At 40.5% G+C, this 18,912-nt stretch overlaps 1 protein-coding gene across 1 annotated transcript in view; it reads right to left on the bottom strand.

The window, feature by feature from the left end:
* Window positions 1-18,912, bottom strand: part of TBC1D9 (TBC1 domain family member 9) — a 139,993-nt gene that overhangs the window by 74,339 nt on the left and 46,742 nt on the right. Inside the window, exon 2 of the mRNA XM_012443228.3 lies at window positions 8,399-8,509. Within this exon, the coding sequence (XP_012298651.1) occupies window positions 8,399-8,509 (111 nt within the window). The remainder of the gene's footprint in view (window positions 1-8,398; window positions 8,510-18,912) is intronic.

Genomic DNA, 18,912 nt, shown 5'->3' with positions numbered 1-18,912 from the left:
TATATTCAGAGAGGGCAAAAGACAAAACCCAAAAATAACATGGTGATTTAAAACATTTTTAGAAACAGAAATATACTTTTTCAAAATCCATATCTAACTAAAGTTATAATTAGGTTAAATAAGATGATAATCATAATGTCCTCTATTATTTGTGCTTACCAAGAGTAGGCATCACACTTGACTAGTGAAATGTCAAACAGGCCAGGCACAGTGACTCACACCTGTAATCCCAGCACTTTGAGGGGCCAAGGCAGGAGGAGCCTAAGAGTTTGAGACCAGCCTGGGCAACATGATGAAAACCTATCTTTACAAAACTTAGTCAGGGTGTGATGGTATGTGCCTGTAGTCCTAGCTACTCAGGAGGCTGAGGGAGGGGGTCACCTGAGACTGAGGAGATCAAGGCTGCAATGAGCTGTGATCGTGCCACAGCACTTCAGCCTGGGTGACCAGAGTGAGACCCTGTTTCAAAACAAACAACAACAACAACAAACTGTCAAACATATCCAGGTTTTTCTGGCTCTAAAGCCTACACTTTTTAAAAAAAAAATTTTTCATTTATTTATTTATTTTAGCAAAGACAGAGTCTCACTATGTTGCCCAGTCTGGTCTTGAACACCTGGGGTCAAGTGATCTTCCCACCTCAGCTTCCCAAAGTGCTGGGATTACGGGCATGAGCCACTGTGCACATCCAAAGCCCACACTCTTAATTGCTACACTTTGCTGCCTTCAAACATTTTTTACAAGTGAGTATGAATAAAGGTTAAATTATCTGAAATAATCAGAAAGCTGGTTATCAATGAGGCAATATTACTTAATGCCTCAGACCTTGTCAAAAAAATACACCTGGTTTCAAACTTCTACAATGCCACATACTAACTCTGGGGCCATGGGTAAGTTACTTTAACCTCTTTGTGCTTCAGAGTTCTTGTAACATGTAGGGAACAACACTTAACACATTAAGTCAGATAACACATGTCAAGTCCTTAGCATAGGCCTAGAACACAGAAATCACCAAACAGTTACTTTTGGAATTATCATAAGCAGCTGAACACAAAGACCTCATCTTGAAATGTGATTCAGAAAATATTTCTAACTTCTGATGTCAAGAAAAGAAACTAGCTGCTTACCTATTGCTTGACTAACATACATTTAGGACAAACCTCTGAGGCCCTGGCACCCTTATGTTTGATTGCAAGGGGTACATATTATATGCCTAGACCTCCTTGTGTAACTATTATAAGACTCTGACGTAACTGCTTATAATCTCTTATGGGTCATAATAATATGCTCATAGCTTTATAATCACATTAAGAAAAGAGAGCCCCAGGTAACTCATACAGCCTTGGCAGTAAGAATCAGTAGTTAACATCCTTATTTTACTGGATAGTGGGAACATAAATGTCTATGTTTCTGGAGGGCAATCAGGTTAGAGATAGTAATTATATGCATGTCTTTTTTTTTACTTTTTAATTTTTGGCATTTTAATTATCCGCATATTTTTTGACTCAACATATCTATTTCCATAAATTTATCCTAAGGTGATAATTAAAGAGAATGTGCAAAGATTTTATTAGGAGAATATTCACTAAGATGGTTCAAAATGCAGTAACATTACGGGAAAAGCCCCTAGATTGCCAATAATAATATAGAGAGTAGCTAATTTGTTACATTCACATAAAGTACCTATTTATTAAAATTGATGGGCCAGGCACAGTGGCCCATGCCTGTAATCCTAGCGCTTTGGGAGGCCGAGGTGGGTGGATCATTGAGGTCAGGAGTTTGAGACCAGTCTGGACAACATGATGAAACCTCATCTCTAGTAAAAATATAAAAATTAGCCAGGAACGGTGGTATGCACCTGTAGTCCCAACTATTTAGGTGGGTGAGGCAGGAGAATCACTTGAAGCTGGGAGACAGAGGTTGCAGTGGGCTGAGATTGTGCCATTGCACTCAATCCCAGGCAACAGAGTAAGACCCTGTCTCAAAAAAAAAAAAAAAAGAAAGTTGATGGTTCATGGTATAGAAATACATTTCATTGACATCAAAAGTATTTTCAATATATTATTTTCCATTTTTATTTGCATTCAAATATAAATCTGTTAAATAAATATATATACTGTAAATCTATAGTATATACATAGTATATATTATATACCTATATATTTACATATATAGGTATATAAAGTATATTGGAGATTTTTTTAAAGTCTAGAAAGTGATGATTTGTGAGGTGGTATTTTGTTTTGTTTTCTTTTTTGTTTTATGTATCTGTATTTTCTAATTTTTTGCAATAAACATGTATTGCTTGAAGAAAAAAGGAGGAAGTTTTGTTTGCTTTCTTAACCCACTGTATTCCGAAGGATATGAGAAGTCCTTAAGTTAACACAGACCAAGAAAGAATTATTAAAATGCCTATCAACTTTCACATTACATCTGCCTCATGTGAAAGGCAACCAAATTACCCAACATTTTCCTTATCAACAGTAGAGAATAAGAGCAGAACCAATTAGTAATCTTTAATTAAACACTGGGTCTTACCAGCCGCTAACTAAAAGAATGCTTACTCATAAAAGCCAGCATGGGGCCACTTAAGAAGTCCTGGGATAGGAGTGGGGAGACCTGAGAACTTAAGGTTTGACGCCACATAACTAACTATAACCACGAATGTGAACTTGGACAATTCACCTTCCCTCTGCATCCTACTACAAAAAGAGGGGCAGGCAAGACAATGGCTGATATATCTTTTATTTCTGAAACACAATGACCACCTAGGCCCAGATGACATTCTGGAATGGTAAAGAAAAGGGAAACTAAATTAATACACATCCAAATTTCAGCGCTGTTATCAGTGAGCTGTCTGTCAAACATATCCCCTCCATGCTTTTCTTTACTAGCCCTTTTTGAAGATCAGATGCATCCAGAGGGAACTGCCAGCAGCTCCTTCTGTATCTTCGTTTTTAATTCTCCTGAGCTGTCTCAGAACTCCTTTCTTTAGATCACATCCTTGGAATTACTTGTATTCCTATGTGTCCATATTCCCACGGAGATCATATAACCAACCCTTCTTACTGTTGGAACCTTCTAGTCCTTATAATAAGGAGAAAGCCATTTGGCTGAAGGCCAAGGCAGACAATGGACTGGGCTCTCTCCTGTCTCTGGAATACCATATCCAAAACAAGAGCTGTTGGGGGCATATCTGTACCTGTTTAGTTCTCTAATGTGAGTCCCAGGTGCAAAACAGTCAATTCACTGGTAAACTTTGAGAGACAGAATTGTCAGAGTAATGGTATAACAGCTCAACAAAACTGGCTAGATAAAAGGTAGAATCTACTGTGCAAACCACTAAGCAAAATGCCCTCTCTGTAGGCTAGAATTGCTGACATAATGGCATATCAGTCAAAAAGAACAAAAACGCGTTTTGGGTACTAGTGAAATGAAATGGTCATTGTTTAGGAAAGTTTTTTGGCTTCTTTTCCCAATTAAAGTTCTCCATGTCAAGGAAATGTAACAATCAACTTCTTCAGACCAGTCTGAATAGACTAACAGAAGAGAAAAAAAAGCCATATGAAAATAATGTCTCATCAAATACCTCTTGCTACCTCCACCTCAGGGCCAGATGATTATTATAGTGCCAGTAAGATGGTCCAAATGTGGCTCAAGCCTAAGGAAAATCATACAGCTGGGATTTACCAGGAACACTAACTACTGGTCTATGTGGTCTGTGTTGACATTGGTGGCAGATGCTCCCTTTAATTCAATTTATGCTTATTAAAGATTTACAAGACACATGACAAGATCAAGGTTTATACAAAAAGGTTTTATAATCCCATGGATTCTACAAGGCAGTGAATTAGACTCACCCTATTATCTGCAGAAGTTTCTTTTATAGCAATATTTCATAAAATCCTAGTAAATTAAAAGCTTTTAATATATTTTCCTACCCCTATGCTTTGTAGTTTATGAAAAGTAACATTAAATTTACAAAAAAATAGGGTATAGATATATTTTTAAAACTTTCTTAAGAAAGTAGCTTCTGCTCTTAAAATCTTATCATGAAAAGGCAGTAATTTGGATTTTAAATGGATATTGATAAGAAAGAATTAATAGTAGTCAGGTGTGGTGGCTAACACCTGTAATCCCAGCACTTTGGGAAGCTGAGGCAGGCCGATGGCTTCAGCCCAGGAGTTTCAGATCAACCTGGGCAACATAGCAAGACCCTGTCTCTTAAAAAAAAATTATCCTGGCATGGTGGTGTGTGCCTGTAGTCTGTTACTTGGGAGGCTGAGGTGGGAGGATCACTTGAGCCTGGGAGGCAAAGGTTGCAGTGAGCTGAGATCATGCCACTGCACTCCAGCCTGGTCAACAGAGTAAAACCCTGTCTAAAAACAAAACAAAACCAAATGTAACAAAACACAACAACAACAAAAAACAATTAATGGCCAAATGTGACTTTCACAACAGTTGTCAATTCCTTTTGTGCAGTCTTTCATAAGGAAATTCTGGAGCTATCTCTATGGGTAATCAATATATACAAAAACTAAAACCATTCTGGGTTTATTATAATGAAATCATGCAGCTGTGACAGGTATTACTTACTTGGAAAAGAAAATTACATATCTCTTTAGACAATAAATGATGCCATCAGCATTTACAGCCCAGTGTTCCTTAGCCTTGGCTCAGCAAATAATTCAGGAATAACTTAGCTTTGCAACACCCAATTATATCCCATAGGAGTATTCATAGGAAGATCTGTTTCACAGCAATAGCACCACAAAGCCCCAGAATCAGACTGAAGAATAGTAACGTCAGGCAATGACATTATAAATGTCAATGACAACAAAGGTGATGGCTCAGGGGCAGAAGAAAAGTCACAGGAGACACAAACCAGTTCCTTACATCATCAGAAATTGAGGTGGGAAGTCCAGGAGCCTGGAGGGCTGTAAGAAGAGATCTGAGGGCTCTGAAGACCTCCTGCCTGCAAAGGATCTCACAGGCAGCTGGACACAGCTGGACACAGGCAGGATTGCTGGAAAGTGAGCGAGGAGGCGGCAGCAGCATCCTTTCCACACCCTCATGAGGTAGAGGGGTTTGATGGCTCTCCCTGACTTTTAACTTCTTTCTTTTTAGTTCTTTATTTGCTGGCTATGAAAGACTATTCTAGATTGTTTACTAACTAAAGGTGATGCTTTCCCAATCAACTACTGCAGGCCAGATAGTACTTTCCCTTCTATGGGCTCCCTCTGTGGTGAGAAACCGTACAGAGAAGACTGGAACACTGTCTTCCAGGAGCCTGGGTTACACTGGTAAGTCTGTCCAGGTCAGAGTTCCAGCTTCCTCTTTGTTGGAATTCACTTGGGGTGGTGGGCAAAATATTACAGAAAATATTTAGGGAAAGTTACAGACTATAGTCTCAAACCTTGCGGAAGGCCAAAAGGTTTTATTGGGGCCAGCCAGTCCAATGGCCTAGGAAAGAGATAGAGACGATCAAAGGCCTTACCCCACATCCCTTTGTCTCTACTCTGTTTACTCTTGTAAACTTTGTGCTGTATAGCCCTCTCCAGGAAAGATCAAAGGGGAATTACCTGTTAATAGTGTTTACTCTGGGCCCAAACATAAAGCTTTTATCTTTTGTATAACCACTCTTTTAACCATGTTAATTACCCACAAGTGTGTTAATTGAGAACCTCTGTTGTAAAATCTTGAGGGAATAAATGTGTGGATGAACAGAGTCTAGGTTGATTGGTTGCATTTTGCTCTCTGAAAGCAATCAATGACCATCCCTCGCGCACTTGTATGACTGTAATGGTGAGAGTGCATTCATTCATCCACAGTTGAGTCAGGGTCTGCAGGCCAGACGTCTCACCTCTTCCTTAATCCTTTATCACCCTTCGCTTCTACATGGGTGTTCCCACTGCCCTAAACCCTGAAGCCATGCCTTCATTCATGGGATGTGTAAACAATGGTTACAGTCAACTGTCTCTCATTGGGCTGTTTGCATCTCAGAGTACATTTAAAAAGACATAATTACAATGTTAGAATTTCAGGTCCTACTAAATCCTTGAAGAAGAATTACTCAGGCACTGGAGATTGCCAGCAGCCTGAAATCACACCCAGATAACCTCCTCTATTTCTGCAGGAGTTCAGCCTATATTCCTCTGCTTAGCAGGGTACCCAGAAATCAAATGGAACTGTAAGACACTGGTTCACACTGGGCTGTAATTGACTATTTACTTGTATCCTCACTAGACTGTATGTTTCTCAACAGCAGAGACCAAATATAATTGTCTTTATATTTTTAGATCCCAGCACAGCACTTCCTACCAAGTAAAGATCAAGTTTAAAAATGAAGTCAGTTGAAAAAGCTGGAACAATTTGAGCGAAGAATTATGACCCAGAAGACGAAATAAATAGGCATGAGTCTGTAGTGACATAAATAATTAAATAAATGAGGGAGAAGAGATAAATTTACTGTGCAAAAGAATACCCAATAAATTATGTAGATATTCTACCCCAAAGGAGAGAGAGAAAAATCCCTGTTCCTTAAGTATGGTCTGCACACAGTGATTTCCTTTCAAAGAGAATAGTTTGGAAAGGGAAGAACAGAGTAACTTACAGTAGAGAAATCTGAAAAACACTGTATCAGGCAGGTGATCAAGGATGCCCACCGTCATAAATCATGTTGATAAAATGTACACTTGGCATGGTGAAACAAAATGGGACTTTATCTCTGTGATCTTTCTCACAAAAAATCTACCACCCTGTCTAATCATGAGAAAAATGTCAAAAAAATTCCAACTGAGAAGCATGCTAAAATATACTGGATCAGTATCTTTCAAAACTGTCAAGATCATCCAAGACCAGGCAAATCTGAGAAACTTGCACAGCCAAGAGGAGCATAACGGGATATGACCGGCTAACTATAATGTTATACCAGATGGGATACTGAAACAGAAAATCAGGGAAATCTAAACAAACAATGGACTTTACTGACTAATAATGTATCAATACTGATTCACTAATTATAACAAACATACCATACTAAGATGTTAATAATAGCAGAAACTCTGCAATAGGGGGTGACATGTATGAGAATTCTCTGAACAATCTGCTCAACTTTCCTGTAAATCAAGTAGAGGCAAAATAATAATAGTTTAAAAAAGCATATCTATAGTGCCTTGCTTTTCTTATGGTTATTTTAAAAGCCACATGCAAACAAAAACTTGGCCATTTTAAGCCAGTCACAGTGGCTCATGTTTGCAATCCCTGCACTTTGGGAGGCCAAAGTGGGAGACTCATCTGAGCCCAGGAGTTCAAGACCAGGCTGGGCAACACAAGGAGACACCATCTTTAGAAAAAAAAAGAAAAAAAAAACAAAGGCTGGGCACAGTGGCTCACGCCTATAATCTCAGCACTTTAGGAGGCTGAGGCGGGCAGATCACCTAAGGTCAGGAGTTTAAGACCAGCCTGACCAACATGGCGAAACACTGTCTCTACTAAAAGTACAAAAATTAGCCGGGCGTGGTGGTGTATGCCTATAATCCCAGCTACTTGGGAGGCTGAGGCAGGAGAATCACATGAACCCAGGAGGTGGAGGTTGCAGTGAGCCGAGATCACGCCACTGCACTCCACACTGGGCAACAGAGCAAGAATCCATTTCAAAAAAAAAAAAAAAACAACACAAAACTTGGCCATTTGGGACTAGAAATTCTTGTGAGAGATCCAATAAAAGCAAGATTAAAAAATATTTTTTTTTAAGACTAGTCAAATGCAGTAGTGAGAAGTGGGGAAGCAGTAGAAAAGGAGTTCCACCTGCAATGACTGTGATCAATGGAGATAGCTCATGACCGTCGGACCAGCCAAAGCAAGACTGTTGACTACTATTTTAAGAACAGCACAGCATTACTGATTACCATCGGGAGAAATAAACAATCCCTACTCACTACGAAGTGTCCTGTGCCAGGATATACCAAATAGTACTTAGTATACCTAAGTGTTCCACATATCCCTCTTCATTTCCCAGCTTCCTCTGCAGTGAGATTGGGCCCATATGACTGGTCTTGGCCAACTAAGTGTGAGTGGAATGGAAGGTGGAGTGTGCCACTTCCAGGCCAAGGAAGTTAAACACTGATGTGCTCCACCCTCGCACTCTTCCCTTGGATGCTGACCTCAGAGGCCTTGTGTTCCAGAGTTTTACTACACATGGGGGAGGCCACGTGATCCCAACATGACTCTACCAGAGTGAGAAAGAAATTTTCATTGTGTTAAGCCACTGAGACTTTGGGTTCATGTGTTGAAACGGCTAAGGTTAATTACCCTAAAATACCAGTAATTGCATTCAGCAAGTACACACTCCTTTCCTTCTGATAAAAAGTTGTTAACCCAGAATGCGGTTGCTTACCACAGGCGATGGTCCAGTAGACTAGGGAGTCTGGAGTCTGGTACAGGATTCGGTAAGGAGCCACCCGGGCGCTAGAGTCCAACACAACATCAAGGGTACCCACCAGCAGGCCTGAGGGTGGAAAATGGGGAGAAACAGGTAAGAATTGTCTCAGTACTTTCCCAAATTCCCAGAGGCAGCATGAATGCAGCCCTTCTGTGAGATCTCCCAACAATCCCATCTCCCATTGCACCACACCTTGACAAAATTTCATTTTCGGATGATGCTGGCCCTACACAAGTTGCACAACTTGACAAGGTCATCAGAACCAGTTGTATCTATCTGATTCAGTCTGCCTGGCTGCCCTACATGTTATTTTAACCTGTCCCACTTTCCATTTGTGTTTAAAAAATTAGTACAATTCAGCTCAGCAAACACTAATTAAATTCCTACTATGTGCAGGACAAACCCTGTGGGCACAAAACTGAGTAAGACAGCATCCCCAGGGCATTTATCATCAAGTAGAAGAGAAGGTTGGGCAGTGCTTTGGCACTGTGTTTAGCAGTGAGCTAGGGCTGGGAAACAGAGGGATCTTCCCATTTCAAAAGCAGAGGCCTCAAACCAGAGCCTGGTCTATGCTAAGAAATGATGCAGGAATAAGGCTGAGCAACAGGGCCTGCATTTTTAGCACAAAGTTTAGTTCTTTGGTAGCACAGAGTTTACTTCTTTGAGTCAAGAACCCTAGTGATCCACTTATCCAGGGTTGACCAGGCCCTCATGAAGAGTTGTTCACATCGTCCAAGTGCAGACAAGCCTGACTGTTCAGCAAATGAGTTTAGCAATTTATTTGTAAGAAATACAAATGCCCAGTACACCAATGCTCACTTAAGAACAGGCTGTACCTTCTCTTTCTAGGAGGAAAATTGACAAAGAAAAGGAAATTAAGAGCAGAAGGCAGCTTAGTGAGCAAAGGTGGAGCAAAGTCTGCCCACATGACCCAGCTAAGGCACTCGAGCTGTGCAGAGGATGCACAGCCCTGTTTCTCGCTCAGCAATCCTTTTTCAATGTTCCCAGACAACTTGTCAGGTATGATGGTGACAGTACAAGGATTCTGACAGCTTCAAACTGGAAGCCTGTCATCAGTGCAAATTTCTCTTTTAACCACACTGAAGTGATTAGACACCAAACATTTTCTACAGTATTCTGAAATAACACAGTTAACACACACATTCTCCAAGGTATAATACCCTAGATCCCTTAATTGGAAGGATGACTCCAAAAGATTCCCATAAGGTATATGCCCATAATTACTCTAGAGCTACATGGAACCCAGTATAGAGCAGGGCTTGCACTCAGAAGGAACTATTGGGAGCTCAGACCAGTTGACAATCTTAGGCCAAGACACTTTATTTCCAAAGTCTCGCTTTTCTCAATTGCCAAATGGAGACACTATTACTACCACAGGATTGTTTTTGAAGACTGAAGGTAATAGGACTTAGGGGTAATAGGCTGTTTGGAATGAGGGGTTAGGCCACCTGAAAAAAACTGCTAAGATACTCTTTCATTTAATTTCACTTTTATTTAGATTGCATGTTTATAGAGAATGACTTTGGGACGGAACTAACGGTAGTTGAAGTTGGGAGATAGAGGCTGAAGGCCCCCAGCCTCCCTTGCTCTGCAACTGTTGAAACTACTGAAAGCGTCAAAGTTCAGTGCCATATTGCAGGCTTTTCCTCAAGTTCTGCTGAATCTGAACCACAAATTCTGAATATATTACCACCAGTACCTCTCGTTGTGTTATTTTGTAGTAACGTCTTGAGGCTTGGTTTTAGCCATACCAAATAAGACCCTGATACGCACAATGCCACTGAAATTCACTTCCCTCTGCTCTGGCATCCTGGTGTCATGGAAGAAGCTGTGTTGTAGTCAACTCATGTTCAGAAGGGCTCAATTCTGGCTCGGACTCTGTTCTAAGCAGTTCTGTGGAGTGGGACAGGCCATTTAACTTCTCATTGCTTTGATTTCCTCAGTTGTAAAGTGGTCATAGTAGCCCTTGCCTTCCTGAACTAGGGTTATTAATCAAGAAGCCTAAGTGAGGTAGACCATGCAGAAGTCCTACAGCTGTCCTTGGTCTTTGTCCAAGGGCAAAAAATCTATTTAGATTTACTCCAAACCATGGTGACCATTAGCTGACCTGAACATAGCAGGAAAAAAAAACAAAAAAATTTTTTTTTGCTGAAGTAGAAGTTAACTCATTAGCTTTGGCCTGTATGAATACATTAAAAATAAGCTGGGCACAGTGGCTCATACCTGTAATCTCAGAACTTTGGGAGGCTGAGGTGGGTGGATCACCTGAGGTCAGGAGTTCAAGACCAACCTGGCCGACATGGTGAAATCCCATCTCTACTAAAATACAAAAATTAGCCAGGCACGATGGCAGGTGTCTTAATCCCAGCTACTCAGGAGGCTGAGACAGGAGAATCGCTTGAATCCAGGAGATGGTGGTTGCAGTAAGCCAAGATTGTGCCACTGCACTCCAGCCTGGGAGGCTAAGCAAGTCTCCATCTCAAGAAATAATGAAGAAATAAATAAATAAAATACTGCAAAGTCTTCCAAGAGGGTAGTTTTCAAAACACTATCACATACATATGCATTTTTGTTTGCTTTACTGCAACTTGGATTTACTACAGAGACCTCTAATTTCTTAAACGACTTTTCAGTTATCTACAGATGGAAGAATAAGAAAAACAGAAAATAGTGAAATAGTGCTAGCTGAGAACACTAAATTTCCTTCTATGTTAACTAGACACAGAAATGCATCACTCATAATTGAGTGTAATATCTTTCACCTCTTGAATCGAAATAAGAAATAAAATGCTAAATCTACTACAAGTGTCATATATGTTGGTTCTAAGGCATACGGACTTTACTCTGGGTTTAGAAGTTTGCAATCAAGAATCAGCCTGTGGGCTGGGCGCGGTGGCTCAAACCTGTAATCCAGCACTTTGGGAGGCTGGGGCAGGCAGATCACTTGTGGCCACGAGTTCGAGACCAGCCTGGCCAACATGGTGAAACCCCTTCTCTATTAAAAATACAAAAAAAAAATAGCCAGGCACAGCAGTGGTGCACATTTGTAATCCCAGCTTCTTGGGAGGCTGAGGCAGGAGAATTGCTTGAACCTGGAAGGTGGAGGTTGCAGTGAGCTGAGATCATGCCACTACACTCCAGCCTGGGCAACAGAGCAAGACTCTATCTTAAAAAAAATTAAAAAAAAAAAAGATCAGCCTATGTAGTTTAATAAGCCTCTGAGTGTCATCACAGACCAAGACTCTTCCAAGGGCAAGCATAATTCACTGGGCAGGGCAGAGCACAGGACAGGGTCAGCCCTGGTTCTGGAATGCTTCAATCCTGGCTCTGCCCCTTCCTCCTAGAGCCTCAGTTTCATCATCCTTAATGGTTCACTGAACTTTTGTCCTCTGTAACAAAAAGAGGGAAGACCTCTGAAAAGGTACAACCCAATCCACCTATTTTGATCACCACAATGTTCCCAATTAAAATCCAACTCCAACATAAACTATTCTAATTAATAAAACCTCTGGTGTCGATCAGAGATAAAGAAAACCAAGTTGCTTAAAGTAGGGCCCCCTGGAGTTAGGGTTTCTTATTAGACGCCTGTTCACCAACCCTACCTATGCAGTCAAAACTGGCGCCGACAACTTCCACTAAGACTTGGATGAAAACCAACAGATACACCTGTACTTAGCATAGGTGCATGCTGAAATATTTTCAAGTAAATTATAGAAAGTATAATATCTGGATATGCACATTAGGTGCATTTAAATGAGAGAACTTCTTTGAAAATTCCCTGAACATTGAAGGCACTGGATATCCAAGCAGAAAATAATATTGTGAATTGAGGTATGCAGTTGGCCAGTCAAATCAAGAAATATACTCTTTCCGCTTTAACCCAGAAGTGCTGAGTCCTTTCATGTCTTGATAACACTGATCACTCGAAATGTTGTGCTTGTCTGCTTCCTCTTGCCTTTCCCCACCTCACACAGCAAACTCCCAATCTTTTAATGCCACCTCTTTCCTACTTGACTCTTCCTCCCAGTTCTGCCTCCACAATGCCTATTACATTTGTTTAACATTACTTGCACATTCTGCCTTGTCTCAATTTTTCCTCTTCTCTCCAGACTGAGAGTTCCTTGAGGGCAGGGTCTAATTGATTATTTTGGACCCACAGGACCTGTACTTTGGAGCCCAGTAAGCACTAAACACATGTTTGATGATGAATGGACAAGTTACATATTTATGAAAAAAACCTAAAAAATAAATTATCACCATGCTATCTAAACTATATTGGTATATGAAGTCAAGACGCTGGGAAAAAGGAAATACTTCTCCTTTGTCCTCTATCGATGTAGAATACTAGGAGATGGGAAATCTGGTCTAGAGAACCCTCCCTCCTCCCCCCCCAAAAAAGCAACAATTAGGATTTTCTTAGAAGTCTTATTACTCATACCTTTGAAATGGCTGTCAAAATACTGAACCTTTTCATTTCCCACACAAAGCGCTGTTTTAGCAGCTGTTCTAGTCAGCTATTTCTGGTGTTAAACAATCTTTGATTGCCTGAGATAATGAAATCAAATTACAGCCCTCAAAATAACTCATCTCTGCATCTACCTATTACATTAGTATAGGAGCATCTTACAATGTAAAAGTGCTGTTTTCAAAGAGATTCAGAAAACACTTGTTAAAATTGTTCCATATTCACTTCCCACTTGGTTGTGGGCACTGGAGGATGTGTGATGCACCGTCACTACTCCACAACTGCAGCCTGGCTGGGAGCTGGTACAGGTGGCAGGTCCACAGTGCTGCAGAGAAACTCCCGTCACTCTGCAGGTAGGGCTGTGTCAGTAGCGTGCTGCCATGCAATGTGCTCATGGAAATGATCAATCCATCTACTGATGATCATGGCTAAGTTAAAGTTAAACTGGAGAGGATCCTAAATATCACTTGCCCTCCCCTACTCCTTCAGCCCTGAAGCCAGTCCAAAATGAAGTAGAGATCCATGAAGTCCACAGCAGAGTAGACAGGGGAGTGGGCTCAGCCTTGGCTCACATACCAGCCAGTGCCTTAATCTCTCTGTGGCCCTGCTTCCTGATAAAGAAATAATAATAGTATCTACCCTAGGAGTGCCTCATATGTGCTAAGCACTATTGTATAATGAAATATTCAAAACAATAGAAAAGTGTAGAAAATTACAAAACATATATACCACTACTCTGACTTCTTTTTCATTTTGCCTTACCTGCTTCAGATCTATTTTCTTTTAACAGAAAGAAAAGGTAACAGACACAGTGAGGTTCCCTTTGCACCCCTGTCATCCTATTTCCCTCTCTCCATTAACCATTCTTAAATTGTTTTGTATTCTTCCTATCCAGGTCCTTATACTTTTACTGACCCATATGTTCGTTCATATAAAAAATTTAAAACTGATGAGTATTTTACAATTTTCCTATAAGTTATACTGCAGCTTATTTTTTTAATCAATAATATGTTTGTAAAATTTATCCAGAAGATACTTGTAAATCTGATTCATTCATTTTAAAATACTATGCAATATTCCACTATATAAGTATATTACAACTTATCTGTTTTCCTAGTAAAGGACATTTGGATTTATCCCTATTTTTTGCTGTACTATGCAACTATAATCATATTGTTTGCATGAATCCTTAAGCACGTGAGCACATTTCTTTAGAATGGAATTGTCAGGTCCTAGGGTAAGTTCATTTTTAAACCTCATTAGATATTACAAAATTGCTCTCTAAAGTGCTCAGGGAAGTGTGAGGATACCTGTTTCTCCATAATATCTCTAGTACTTACTATTAACAGTTTTTTATTTTCACCAATCTCTACAGTGAGAAATGGAACCTATTTGTTATTTAAATTTGCATTCCTCTGATTATTAATTAATTTGAGTAACTTTTCCTGTTTATTGGCCATTCCGACTTCCTTTTTTGTGAGTTATTTGCCTTTCCTATTGTGGTGACATTTGCTAAAAGGTCCAGTAAGACATCCAGAGTTTCCCATCTAGAAGCTTCCATTTATATACATACTGGATTTCCATTCATTTCAGCAAATACTGATCTCCCCTCAAGCCAGAGATGTAGTATCCTTGGATTTACTTCTTTATGTAACCTCTATACACATGTAAGACTTCTGGCTCAGTACTTGCTCTCCTGAGCATCACTTCCATGCCTGGCTTACTACTTGGGAAGATGGAAGGTTTCCGTAGGCCACCTGCTGCCACCTGTTCTTCTGGCTGCTGCTTCTTAGATGTAAGTGATATATTCTCTGGAAGTCTTAACACTTACTACATGATACTGGGCAGAAAGTAATTAAATGAAAACATTCAGAAGGAGCTGCTGACATACCTACAAACTCTCTAGCCATACCATAACTTTTACACTTCTTTAATGAGCCTTGTTTGTTTGCTTGTCACTTTTTAAACCCTCCAAGGCTTTGCACACACGTTTTTCTCATCCTGGCAAACTACTACTTCCCTCAATATCCAGGTCAAGGTCACCTAACGCACGTGTCCCTGTTTTCTCCGACATGCTGCCAACCAACACTCTAAACACTCAAGCCCCCAAATCTCCTGGCAATTAACTGTTCACTTTTCTGGGTTCTGCCAACCATCTTGACTTATATTACACTAAGGTAATTACTACGTTGTTTCTGACTTCAAAAATAGTAAAGTACGGTTTCCTCCCACCAGACCCTGGGCAACTTGAGGACAAGCACTGCCTTTATCTTGGAAGTCCCAAAGCCTACAATAATATTCAGCACATTATGCCGAATATTTATAATGCGGACCACAAAATTCTCAATTTGATGGACATTGGGAGAAACCAAGAATTATTTCAAGAACTAATTCATCTTTGTACCACAGTTTCCAATGTTGTAAGTTCTGGCAAATCTGCCTTAAATAATTAAAATTGTCTAAGAATCTTACAAAGGAGACCAGGATTTGAGAAGAAGGCTAAAATTCCAATTTCAAAGACTGTGAGTTAATAATGCAAACCAAACTCATATCTGAAACTGCTTACCTTGGGAAATCAATTTCTCCAATTTCAGAAGTAATTTGTCACTTTTTAATCAGTTTTGAAACTTATCCAGAATTAAGTTGGACCAAAAACAGAGATATTTAGGGAAAAGACAAGTCTCTATTCTCCTACTTTTGGAAACGAATTCAGAAATTAGCAATTGTTGTCAAAAAGAAAAAAAAAAAGAAACACAAATAAAACAAAACAAAAAAACAAGAAAATCCAAAAACTTAACCAACTGAAACCCTTGTGCCCAACACACAGATTGGTAAATCCGGTTTGCACACCATAATGGCCAGGGGACGAGGGGAAGGGGTAGGGAAATGGTTCTGTGTACAGGTGTGAAGAATGCTGAAATGGCCAGGTGAGGGCCAGCTCCATAACTATGAATGTACCAGAGTTCCTAGTGGCACTATAACCAATGTGAAAGTACCCATGGGCTAATTTTGACCAGCCACATTATATATGAAACGGGTGGTGGCTGTTCTCCAGGTAAGGAGGTGGGAAATGTGGAAGGTTTGTCAGGGAAGGTGGCTGGGACAGTAGATGGGTGCAATGTATTGTTCTCTGTTCCATAACCTCAAAGAGTATTATGGTTATTCTCAGGCACAGGTATTACTGGCAATAGGGGAAAGAGATTAGAAGGGCATGGATAGACATGTAACCAATCCCAATACTTGGATGCTACCTTCAGTGTCGAATAGTCTGGGAGCAATTTTATTTTCATAAGTATCATACATTCTTCCACTCTCCAGCATCTCTAGATAAAAATGGTTCTCAACAAACCTACTATGGAATGTTGTTGGTTTAAACAGGCCATCCGCAACACTTTCCTCTCGATTTCAATAGCTGCTTCTCATAACCCCATTCTAGCTGCCCCTGTATCATATCATGGTTGCCTTCAAAGATGATACTGTTACCTGAGAGGAAGGAACCAGTCTTCTTTCTCTCCCTCTACCTCCCTCCCTCCCTCCCCCTCCCTCCCTCCCTCTCTCTCTCTCTCACACACACACACACACACACACACACACACACACGTATACATACTCTCCAACTCATCACTGTTCATCAAAAGATGAACTAAGAAGTCTAAGAAATACATTGTTGACTCTTAATTAGGAGAGTGCTTCTCAAACATTTGTGGTTAAGAATCAGTTTTGCCACTGGGGGATGGGGCTGGAAAAAAAAAATCAGTTTTTAAAAAGAATCCATTTTCTTTTATTTTAGTTTTTAATCTGTTACAGACTGACATTTTTGTTAAAATATGATACATGTGAAATACTGAAAAAATGAAATGACATAAAAAATACAAGCTTCCAATTTTTTGATTAAATTTAACAGACAAATTGTTCTAGGTTCCTAAATGTTTAATCTCAATATCCATTCTTAGCTGGAGGCAGTCTGGTAGCAGTTTAAAATTTGGTGCTTTAAGTCAGCGGTCCCCAACCTTTTGGAACCAGGGACTGGTTTCATGGAAGACAATTTTCCCATCAACCAGAGGTGGGGACGGGGTGGTCGGGGATGGTTTGGGACTGAAACTGTTCCACCTCAGATCATCAGGCATTAGATTGTAAGGAGCCAACCTAGATCCCTTGCATGTGGAGTTAGCAATAAGGTTCTCATGCCTGTGAGAATCTAATGCCACAGCTAATGTGACAGGAGGCGGAGCTCAGGCAATACTGCTTCCTCACCAGCCACTCACCTCCTGCTGTGCAGTCCAGTCTGCAGGCTGGCAGTTCAGAACTCCTGCTTTAAACAGTATTAAATTAGGGGAGGGGAAGCTCTAGGGCAGTCATTTTCTTGAGACTGTGATTCTCAGAATCATTTACATAGCTTTACAGAGCACATGCAATTCTATAACTTTTATTTGGGAAAAAATGACTGTTTTCACAATGCAAACTAAAATAAAACTCAACAAAATCATTTCTCAATGGAAGGCAAGGATACATACATGAATGAAGGAGGCATGAGGGTTTTGTTGTATATTTATCCCACGGGACGCTGGTTAAAAAGTGCTGGGAATATGAACTAGTGTATTAGGTGATCCCCGAGAGACCCCTGCCTCATTTCTTACAAAGAGGGGAGTGAGCTAAAGGAGGAAGAATGACAAAGCTAGGAGAGGAGAAGTACCCACTCTGTAGAATTTCAAACAGTAATTTCAGATCACAGGGTCTCTGATGCACATGCTTATGTAAGTATTCACAAAGTAAATGCTCAACAAGAGAGAAGCCGTGACTTTCAGATTTTCCACCTCAAAAATTAAAACACAGGCTGGGTTATAACTAAATACACAGAGCAGAAAACTGAAATCTGAAGAGCATTTTATCTATATCCAATTAGTATATGCTGCTCAAATCTCCCAAGCACCCTCAAAGGCCATGTCTTCCAGGAGCTGTTCCATTTTCCCTGCAGGCCCATCTCTTAAAGTCACAAGCTTCTCACTCATAGGTGGGTGTTGAACAATGAGAACACACGGACACAGGGAGGGGAGCACTACACACTGGGGTCTGTTGGGGGGAAATAGGGGAGGGACAGCGGGGGTTGGGGAGGTGGGGAGAGATAGCATGGGGAGAAATGCCAGATATAGGTGAAGGGGAGGAAGGCAGCAAATCACACTGCCATGTGTGTACCTATGCAACAATTTTGCATGTTCTTCACATGTACCCCAAAACCTAAAATGCAATAAAAAAAAAGTCACAAGCACCTGCTCCTGCATAAAGCGAGAACAGCTGGAAATGGATTTTTCCTTCTCTTTGGGGCGGGGTCTGAGGAAAGAATGATTCAAATACTCTCTTAATGCAATACCTTACTCTACACCCTAATCAGGACCAATTACATAATTTGTGGGGTCCAATGCAAAAAGAATATTCAGGTCCCCTTGTTAAAAAGTTCTTCAGAATTTCAAGACAGCAGCAGTAGAATATTAAGCCAAGCTCAATGCTTTTCTAAGTGCAGGTCCTGTGTACAAGTCACACACCTAGGAAGCCAGCCTTGACCCCAGCAGTGTGTTGGCACGTTCTTTCCCCACAAACAAGCTTGCTGCTCTCAGACCTGTGTGCAGGATTCAAGTCTGCTCCGATATAGACCAAGGAGGACAATGGGACTGAACATATTAAAAAATCACCCCAAGCCTTGTGTGATCTAATTCCTCAAAGAAACCCCTCAACCTGGTACTAAGAAAGTGGATAATATTTTCTTAGAGTTACAGCTGCTTCCATATGTGCAACAGGAAGGTATACTGATTCTAATCTTGCCTGTTGAGGTGAGTCTGAAAGCCTAAAACTCAAAGGTCAAGCCCAGCCAAGGTCACCCTTGAGAGGTAGGAAGGAGGGACCTTTATGGTGCAGGTGGGAAGAGTTCATTGCTATGAAGCCCACATCTGTTTCTAAGAGATTAGCTACAGCAATCTCCTCCTGGATA

Source organism: Aotus nancymaae, unplaced genomic scaffold, assembly GCF_030222135.1.
Source record: "Aotus nancymaae isolate 86718 unplaced genomic scaffold, 86718_ANA_hifiasm-v0.15.2.pri h1tg000033l, whole genome shotgun sequence".
Lineage (NCBI taxonomy): Eukaryota > Metazoa > Chordata > Mammalia > Primates > Aotidae > Aotus > Aotus nancymaae.
Note: the sequence above shows the minus strand (reverse complement) of the source record. Positions and strands in the feature narration are given on the sequence as shown.